This window comes from Gorilla gorilla, chromosome 14, assembly GCF_029281585.2.
Source record: "Gorilla gorilla gorilla isolate KB3781 chromosome 14, NHGRI_mGorGor1-v2.1_pri, whole genome shotgun sequence".
Taxonomy (NCBI): Eukaryota; Metazoa; Chordata; class Mammalia; order Primates; family Hominidae; genus Gorilla; species Gorilla gorilla.
In genome coordinates this window covers 128,572,670-128,582,906 of record NC_073238.2, presented here as the reverse complement: position 1 = coordinate 128,582,906, position 10,237 = coordinate 128,572,670, and the positions used below count along the sequence as shown (strand labels likewise).

Below are 10,237 nucleotides of genomic sequence, written 5' to 3'. Positions count from 1 at the left end.
TTGGTGGTGGGCGCTCCCCTGCCACGCCCGGGGATGCTCCTGCTTCAGGAGTTCACTTGGCTCAGTTATGGCAGCAGGTTCTGATGCTGCAGAGCTCAGAGCAGAAAGGCTAAGGACGCCTGCTTAGGGCCCCTACTGTGTGTGTGCATGTCTGTGTGCGTGCATGTGTATGTGTAGGTCTGTGTGCAGGACTGTGTGTGCATGACTGCACGTATGTGGATGGGTGCACGTGACTGTGTGAGTACCTGTGTGTATATGTGTGGGTGGGTGCGCCTGATTGTGTGTGTGTGTGTGTGTGTCTCACGCCAGATTGGTTCTGCTCAGGTGCTCTGCATCATTTCTGCAATCTGATTTCTCCAAGTCTCAAAGGTCGAATGTGCACTATCAACAGCACTGAGAGCCTCTTAGAAAGGCAAAGTCTCCCTAGACCGGATGCACTCCCAGCTTCCGTGCCTGGAATTAGCGTATTTCCTGCAACACCAGGCCGGGCAGAGCTAGGCAAAGTCACCCAGGATCTGGAGTTGCCAGAATGCAGCTTCGGCCACTGACATCATCATCATGGCCAAGAACTGCCCTCTTGAGACCACATAAAAAATCCCCCAAATAAATTTCCTTGGAAGAAGTAAATAAGTTCTTTGTACCTAAGTTTGGAGGTGACCAGTCCTAACTGGTAACTGAATTCCTTGTGATGTCTTATAAATCCTTTGCTTTCTAATTCTGTAAATTATGTGTGCTTTTCCCCGGAGATCTTCTGAGAATTTCCTTTAGAGAGCATTTGACTCGGAGGCCATCGGCATCAGATCAGCCCAGGACACTTCAGTGGTGAATTGTGTGATAAGCAACAAAATCTCAGTAAAGCTAAAACATCAGCACAGAAAAGACCTTAAACCGCCTCCTCAGCCACAGAGCCGGCAGAACCCGAAAGAAACCGCCTCCTCAGCCACGGAGCCGGCACAACTGGAAAGCAACTCTCCGAGCTGAAAAGCAATGGGTTTGCAAAGAGTGGGAAAACACACAGAAGGCGGGTCATGCGAAACGTCCTCCCGTGTCTGTAAATGGCAGTTGCCCGCCACGATGTCCAGATGCACCAGGGAGTCTGGCCACGCCAAGGGAGAGACCAGAGAGAGTGACTAGCACAGCGTTCACATCTGGTGGCTCTGTCCCCCTAGACACTCCGCACCGAAGCCTGGGGCAGGGGAGAAACCTCGTGCCTGCACACAGAAGGCGTCTCCACAAGGAGCTGTCTCTACAGCGTGACTGTGGAAAGCAGGCCTCGGGACCCTGGGACCAGCACCAAGAATGCCAGACCTGGTTCCCCGAGGCTGCGGCATTCCTCCCACGTCTGCCTCTAGGGGCCACTCAAGGGAGCTGAGACACGGGAGTTACAGAGCACTCAGCTTCCCCACAAGAACTGGCTCTGGTAAGAGCAGCTAGCATCAAGGAGGATTCACGTGTGCACACACCACTCAGAGACACAGACATATGCACACTCACAGACATGCACACACACATGCACACACACCACAGAGACACAGACATGCCCATGCACACACATGCACTCACACCACAGAGACAGACGTGCCCATGCACACACATGCACACACACACATGCACACACATGTGCACACGCACAAATGCATGCACACGTACTCACACCACAGACATGCACTCACAGACATGCACACACACAAACATGGACATACACAGGTGCACATACATGCACACACAGATATGCACGCATGTACATGCACACACATGTACACACACCAGTCATGCAATCACACATGCACACACAAACATGCACACACAAACATGTGTACATACATGCATATATGCACACGTATATGCACACACGTGCACATGCGTACATATGCAAACATGCACGCACACATGTACACACACCACAGGCATGCACTCACGTACAGACACACCCAAACATGTGCATACACACGTGCACATATATGCACACATGCAGATATGCACACATGCACGTGCAAACATGCATGCACACATGTACACACACCACACAGAGACACAGACGCACTCACATACACATGCACACACAGACACAAATATGGACATACACGTGCACACACGCACACACACGCAGTCACACACACACACATGCATGCATGCACACAGACACGCAATACACCACACTGCACAAACATGCACACACAGACACAAACACATGCACACACACGTGCACATGCACTCACACCACACACAGACATGCGCACACACGTGCACACACACGCATGCACACACACGTACACAGAGACACATTCACAAACACATAAACGCTTGTGTGCGGAGACAACTTTCTGCATTCATTGAGCGTGAGTTTTGTTCATGAAAACCCACTGGCCCCCCTTGGTCTTTGAATGGGTCTTTTACCTGTGCATGATTTTGAGGAATCACACGCTGGTCATGTGGAGAATTATTCGGAAGCTGTCACACTCACAATGCAAGAAACAAGTTTTCAAAAATTCCTCTTGTCACTTGAAAGCTCAACATTCTATCATTGGTGCCAGATACTCCCAGCTGTTTTCCTTACAGGGATGGGCTTACTTGTTTGTTTTCAGGAAAACACCCAAGCCTGGGTATGCAGGGCTGTTCGCTGTTTGTTCCATGGAAACTGGTGTTGCAAGAATAAAGGAGCTTGGTTCAGCTTGGCTGCCAGACGCCCACATGGCACACACAAAGCACTGTGCGCAAACCTCCAGCTCCATCACAAGGAACGTCACTGCCGAATGCTGCTGGCGATGGTGGCGAGAAGCCTCACGAGCTCAAAGCCACCTTGATCTGGGCCCAGGCACCAGCAGGTGTCCCACCATCAGCCCTCTGCCATTGCCGCGAATGTCAACACAGAGAAAAAGGCAAGGGGCCCGAGATGACTGTGCTGGTCTTGGAGACCCCCCTGAAAACACCCCAAGGACCACACGTGAAGAACTGCTGTTCTGTGGAACAAATGATGCCAACGCTTCAACAAATGCACAGCCCGAAGAGTCTGGGCAGATAAACAAGGTGCCGGACACAGCCCTGCTGGGTCCTGTTTCAAACAAGCCAGACATAAATAGACGTGTGGAGACCCCGGGAAAACTTCCAGGAGCACTTGGGGGCTGGAGGGAGGCACACGGGCCTGCGCCTGGGAGCCGTGTTCTGCCCACTCCACCCCATGACCCTCGAAGGAAGCACCTCACGGGGCCCCCAGGGGTGCAGGGAGTCAGCCACCCTGTTCCTGGGTGAGCGGGGCCCCTGGGGCACAGACCTGCACAGATCTGGTGGGGAGAGGCCACTCCAGCCTCTGGGCTGTCTCAGGGGTGAGGCCTGAAGTGGCTCTTCCCAGAGTCTGAGCAAGGGCTCAGTCCCACCAGCAGCAACATAGCCCAGGGCATGGAAGCCCTTGATGACGTACTTGGGGCTCGACTCCCACAAAGCCAACCCCACTGTGGGGTCAGCACAGCTGCAGAGAGTACCCACGCCAGCCGCAGCCATCCCCGAGGAGTGTGGTGCTGGGGACAGTGAGCCAGGTGCGTCAACCTGTGAGGGGTGCCTGAGGCCAGCATGAGGGCAGGCGAGGCGGCCGTGGCTCATGGGTGCTAGGTCTGCAGGACTGTGCCCAGGTGTAGGCTCAGCCTCCCAGCCCCGCAGCGAACACCAATGGTGCCCCTGCCCTGTGGCAAGACCCTGACCCCCACACATGTCCCCAGACACCTCCCGGGGCAACAGTGCTGCCGTGAGGACCTCTGAGATGAAGGCACCGGCTCCACTGAGGCCTGTGTGGTTCCCGCCACCTGCCCCCACACCCTTCCTCCTCCACCCGCCCTGCGCTCCGGAGTGGCCCGGAGCCTGCCCCGTGGGCACCCACAGAGTCAGGCAACAGCAGGAGATGAAGGGGCGGAGGAAGGTGACAGTGTCCTCATCCCAGGCCTCCTCGTGAGATCCCTGCGGCCTGGCTGAGCCCCTCCCAGGGACAGGCCCCTCCGTTGCTCCACTGGAAGCTGCTTTCCTCGGACGTGGGAACAGCCCTGTCCCTGGGCCCTCAGGAATGGGATAGAACAGGGCCCAGGGTGCGAACCAACACCCTAAGTCTCTTCCCACAGAAGCCTAAGGACAGCAATGGCTGAGGGAGGCGTCCTGAGGTGCTCCCGTGGCTGTGCTCCTATGGCTGTGCTCCCCTCGCTGTGCTCCCCTCGCTGTGCAAGCATCGCAGCGACTCACACGGCTGGAGGGCAGGGCCCACTGCCTGCCCAGGCTTCACGGTGTGGCCCTGGCTGCACACCTGTGCTGCAGGTGCCTGCGCCGATCCCTGGAGGAGCTGTAGTAAGCATTTGTGCATGTAAACACATCCAAGCTTGGAAATGGCACAGTAAAAGCACAGCACCGCGATCTTACGGGAGAAACGTGGTTATGCGCGTGGCTGGGTGGCCTTTACTACTCCTTCCTCAGTCCCTCGCTTGAGGGGGTGCCTGGCTGAGTGAAGATCCCAGCACACTCAGGATCTCGTGTCTGTCCCTGGGCACCTGACCTGCTACGGAGACAGTGACTTTGCAGATGGGATTAGGGTCAGGGCCTTGAGGCGGGGACTGATCTGGGACTGTCCAAGTGATAACAGAATGTAACCAAGAGGTCCCCAGGGAGGGAGGCGGAGGGAGGTTTGACCAGAGACGACACTGAGGCCACATGATGGCAGGACAGCGTCAGGGAGGCGGCAGGGCTGCAAGCCAGAGGTGCTGACTCTTGCCTGAGCCAGGAGAGGCAGTGTGGCCCTGCTCACACATCCCTCTTAGCCCTGTGAGCCCCGTTTTAGACTTGGGCCCCCAGAGCTGTAATGGGATAAGCGTGTGTGTGTTAGGCTTTGACGCACAACAGTACCTTGAGGGTCCCGGCGTCTTGGACACCTCCATGCTGGGGGCGTACCAAGATTTTCCAGGTGGTGCAATTGCCTAAGGGAATCACTTCCAGACCCCTGATTTCCAGATGCAATCTCTCCCACAGTAGATCTGGGTGAGTCCAGGGCCCCAGGTCCACTGCGTCCCCTTCCCACCCGACCGCCACCAAGAGGAGCCAACCCCATCCCCAGCCCAGCCTTCCTGAGGTGCAGCTCTCCCTGCGTGACCCTCGGGCCCCAAACACAGAAGCAGTCACAGCATGGGGCAAGGCCGGGCTCCAGGGGAGAATCGCTGAGTCTGTGCCTGGCAGATTCTGTGTCTGGCAGATTCTGTGCCCAGCGGAATCTGTGCCTGGCGGATTCTGTGCCCAGAGGATTCACACAGGGCCCAGCCTTCTCCTCATCCATGCCCAGCCGCCAGGGCCGGAGAACCCAGAGGGAGGGGTCGTCACTGGACACCTCCCGATGTCCTAACAATTCTGACAGAAGCCAGATCGGTTCTGCCAACCGCTTTGACTGGCTCCCCAGCCAGGTCGCCTTCGTCTGTTTGGTGAACTCCGGCCAAGCCTTGCTCCAGGCACCACGTTCAAACTCGCCACAGCCTTGCGTCAGGGGCTGTCACCACTGCCGTGTAAGATAAGGAAGCCAAGGCTCCGGGCAGTGGTGTGAGCAACCCAGGGTCACACAGCAGGCAGTGGCAGAGCCGGGGCAGACCCAGGCACCGACCAGGCTCACGCACACGGCCCGTGTTGCCACGAGCCCCGAGATGAAAGGACCTCGTCTGTGGATCCCCGTTCTGTGGGAAATGCATTAAACGGCATGTGAGTACGTTGCTGCGTCGCCAGAAATGATGCCCTTTCCAACTAAACCAAAAGTATTTTAGATGCAAAGTTGACATGGCACATTTCTGAAAATTCTTTGAGGGCTACATGAGCAAAACCTGTTAAGAGCCGGGACCTCGGGCCTTAGCCTCAGTAACAGAAACCAAAGCCATCCCTGAACAATCCCAGCACGGTCCCCCTTCAAAGGCGAGAAACTGAGGCTCTGGGAGGTTGGTTGTTGTGGCCCAGGACGGACCCCCAAAGCCCGTGTGCTTAACTGCAGGGCAGGGACGCTGGCTAGGATCCGGCCACTGGAACCGCTCCTGCCCCAGGCCCCAAGCTAGTGGCCCACAGCGCCTCTCCTGCAATCCCAGATCAGCTCGGCAGGGGCGGTCACCTGGGATCAGGGTATTTTTTTAAATTTAATTTACTTTAGCTCTTCCAAGAGGCAATTAGATGAGGAAATCTGTCTTCCGCCAGATAGTTAGAGCGACTGGATAAATTGTTATTGACAGTAAGAAGATAATTCGCTAGAACCGCTAGAAAAAATGCCTGCTGTCCTTCCCAATTCCAGATTCCTTCCTGCCTAGAGGAAAATGAAAGTGCCCTGAGGTTTCCTACCTTGACTTTCTCCACATGAACATGGGCCCTGTAAACCAGAAAGCATGAGAGACAGGCCTCAATCCATTGAGAAGTTCATTTGCCAAGGTTAAGGGCACACTTGGGAGAGAGCTCTGTGACTTTCTCCAAAGATGATTTTGAGGGTTTCAATATTTTAAAGGGGAAATGCAGGCTGGAGGGGAAAGAGGGAGGTTTGGTTGCGTGACTGAACCCATGCATTGCAGGAGAAAGGAACAGGCAGGACAATGGTGAATGATGCATTTGTCCTGGGCTCAGAAAGTCGGACTTTGCACTAGGCCAGGGGAACGCAGAGCAGCTGCCGGTGGAGACGCTGAGCCTTTGCTGGGCAGCTCCCTGCTCAGGAACACAAGGAAAGGCCTCTCCTCACAGGGCTCAGCTTCCAGCTTTAAGGGTTCCTTTGGCAGTGAATTGGAGTCCCCAGATTTTATTTTCCTTTCACAGCCCCGATGTTGCCCCAGAAACAACAGAGACTCCTGAAAGTTTCCCACACCCTTCAGAAGGCTTCGGGCAAATCGGGGTGTGGGAGACGGGATGAGCATGGATGGAGCAGCTACTGTGCACCTCACGCTGTGGCTGGTCTGGGAGACGGGATGAGCGTGGATGGAGCACCTACTGTATGCCTCACGCTGTGGCTGGTTTGGGAGATGGGATGAGCGTGGATGGAGCGCCTACTGTATGCCTCACGCTGTGGCTGCCACTTTCACTTTCTGCCTCATCCCAGCCTTGCCGTGTGGCGCCCATTTCACAGATGATGAAACAGAATCACGCAGAATTCAGTAACTTTTTTCAATGTCAAATAGCTGGCTAATGGGAGAAACAAGATATAAACCAGGTAAGTCTGATTCAAAACATAACCACATCTTCCAAACGGGAAAGCATGCATTTATCTGTATGTACACTTTTAAGTTAATCTTTCACTCAGTCAACACACATGTATTGGATTTCCTTACGTGCAGGACACTAGACAAGGTGCAAAGATGACTCGTGCAGTTCTGCCCTGTAAGAATCCATAGTTAAAGTAAGAAGCAAGAGAAACAGAACAGACGATAATGAGACAAAGCAGACAGCGGTGACAGCATCCCACCACACAGCTGCCCTGCTGGAGAATTCACGGGGAAGTCCAGGATGTGGCCGGCCCGTGTGCAGACCAGGAGCTCACTGACCGATCAACACATCAGGCAGGGGGTTGTCAACCGTGGCCTCGCCTGAGGGTCCCCCAGGGGCTGCTAAGGACCCAGATACTCAGGACACAGGCCGGCCGGACCCCGCACATCAGTCTCTGGAGGGGGTGGATGTTTGAAGCTCCCCAGGTGGTTCTCTAAGTAGCCAGGCCTGCAGGGGGTGGTGGGGGTGAGCAGCGGGTGAGGTTGGGGTGATGCGGAGGAGCAGCAGGTGAAACCACTCCCTTGGGGGAGAAGGAGCAGTTGGTGAAACCACTCCCAGGCAAGCGGGAGGAGCAGTGGGTGAACCACTCCCTTCGGGGGGGAGCAGTGGGTGAAACCACTCCTGGGGGCGGGCAAAGAGGAGCAGCAAGTGAAACCACTCCCGGTGGAGGGGAGCAGTAGGTGAGCCATTCCCTGGAGTGGGGGGAGCAGCAGGTGAAACCACTCTCCGGGGTGCGGACAGGAGCAGCAGGTGAGCCACTCCCCGAGGTTGGGGAAGCAGCAGGTGAAGCCACTCCCCGGGGGGCGGAGAGGAGCAGCTGGTGAGCCACTCCCTGGGGGTCCACAGTGGTTCCAGGCAGAGGCTGCATTTGTCAGGCCTTGGAAGATGGTGCTGAGTGGGCAGAATTCCAGGAGGCTCTGGGGCAAACCCTAACCTTAACCCTAATCCTGGCCCTGGCAACACCTCATCGCAGCTCCTCTTCCTTCTGCGGCCCACAGTAGATTCTCCAGCATGAGTACCAGGAAGACGCCCTGTCCCAGAACCCGCCCAGTATGCACCCCAAGCTCCAGGAGGGCGGGCCCAGGCCCCAGACACCAGGGCACAGCGCCTCTCCTCCCACCCTCCCAAGGCTGGTCTTAGGGCACAGTGCCTCTCCTCTCACCCCCACCCCCGTCTGCCTGCTAACCTCGTGGGCCTCCCTCACACACACAGGCGCCCCCACACATATGCACACGCTCACACACGCACTACTGAGAGTGCACATGCTCACACACACAAGGCCTGCACACACGCCACCAAGCACACACGCTCACACAGGGACTGGCCTGGGTCCAGGCTGTGCAGTGTCGTGGTGGCCGGAGTGGGTGGGGCTGAGACATCGGCCATTGGTCCACACTTGCCACAGTGTCCACTGTGGGGCTCAGGCAGCCTTTCACGGCCAGCATGCCTCTGATCTTCCAGCCACAGTGAGGGTGGGCGTGCTGTGTGGTCCGGTGCTTGCACCCCCAAGTCTGCAGCGAGGCCTGGCTGGGGAGCTGCTGAGATCGCCTGCTCCAGCTCTGCCACCCTTTCTCCGTCCCGTCCTCCCGAGGGAAGCCCTTCCTAGTTTTCTGCGCAGGCCTGTGAATCCCCTTTCTTCCTGTTTCCCTGCTTCTTCCTCCTTAGGGTTCAGACTTTGGAGAAACCAAAACAGAAAGACCTGCCTGGAGCTCCCACACGGACCCCTCCCTAGAGCCCCAGATTCTACTGGCCCCCACTGGAACGGGGGAGGAAGCAGAGGAAGAAGGTACATGCAGCCTCCAGAAAAATGATCAGGATGATTCCAGACTCACCCGATAGGGCCATCAGGGCAGGCGATTAGGCCTGATTCCACCTGAGGAGAGGGGCCTCCCCAACCACACAGCCCTGTTGGGGGAAGGAGCTGCTGGGGCCTGCCAAGGGAATGGGCCTCCCGTGGAGCTCTAAGAGTCAAAAGCTGTGGCTTTTTTGCATAAAAGCGGGGCAGGAGGAATTGGGGGTGTGGTGGCCGAGGCACACTGAGTTCAAAAGAAGCTCGTTGAGGGCAGGGACCTTCGCCCCAGTTCTCACAGGAGGCACTCCCTGAACAAAAGCCGCAGGAGGACCATACAGGCCAAACTGCCAAACTCAGACCAGCACCTGCTGGGCCAGGGCCACGGGGACGCCTGGTCTTCTCTTACCCATACCCACCACGGCCCCCAGGCAGAGGACACGGGGGACCCACGGGGGCCTGACTGCTGGGAATACCCATTGGCTTGAGCAGATGTGAGTCAACAAGACTCATACAATGACGTGGGCTCTAAGAAGGTGGCAATTACATGAACCGTGAAGCTCAGTTCCTCCCGTTTGTTCAGAGCCTCCGCATCCTGGCCCCAGCTCAGGTGGGAGTCGTTGCTGAGGCACCCGTGTGTGCACGTGGCCTGGCTCTCAGCTCTCAGGGGTCAGTAGTGCTGGCAGCAAAACATGACCCTTCCTGTAATAAAATGCCCATGAAATGGAGCAGGGGATGAATAATGTAAGCCGAGCCATGAGGGAGCGGGAGGGGCCGCCCCGCCTGTCTGTACAGGGTGTGGGGTGAGGGCAGGAAGGAGACAGGAGGTGCCCCCAGAGATATGAATTTTTAAAAATTAAACACACTCCTTGCACTTTGCTAGAACGCCTCTGTCACCATGTGACCGGGGACCTCTTCAGGGCTCCCAGCAGGAAAGGCAGAATTACACCCCCCGGGAAGCCTGAAGCCCACCCTCTCGCAGCCCTGAGCTGGGCAACGGCGGCTCACCAGCACCTCCTGTTCTAGGCGGCATTTTTCTAAAGTGCAGAGTGCAGCAGCCTCTGCATCACCCCACTGCAGGGAGAGAGCCACGCCCTTCACAGCTGTGAAACCAGACCCGCTGGACAGTTCGCCTCCAAGCACACAGTGCATATTGGATACTGACAGGCCGGGGTGGCAGTGGGGCTCCTGGGACCCACGTGACAG

The 10,237-nt window shown here is 56.6% G+C and overlaps 1 protein-coding gene across 1 annotated transcript; it reads left to right on the top strand.

The window, feature by feature from the left end:
• The first annotated feature begins 2,352 nt into the window (after positions 1–2,352).
• Positions 2,353–3,249, top strand: LOC101153160 (uncharacterized). Its single transcript, XM_004065215.4, has one exon. It carries the CDS (start codon positions 2,353–2,355, stop codon positions 3,247–3,249), a length of 897 nt encoding a protein of 298 aa, XP_004065263.2.
• Positions 3,250–10,237: the final 6,988 nt, after the last annotated feature.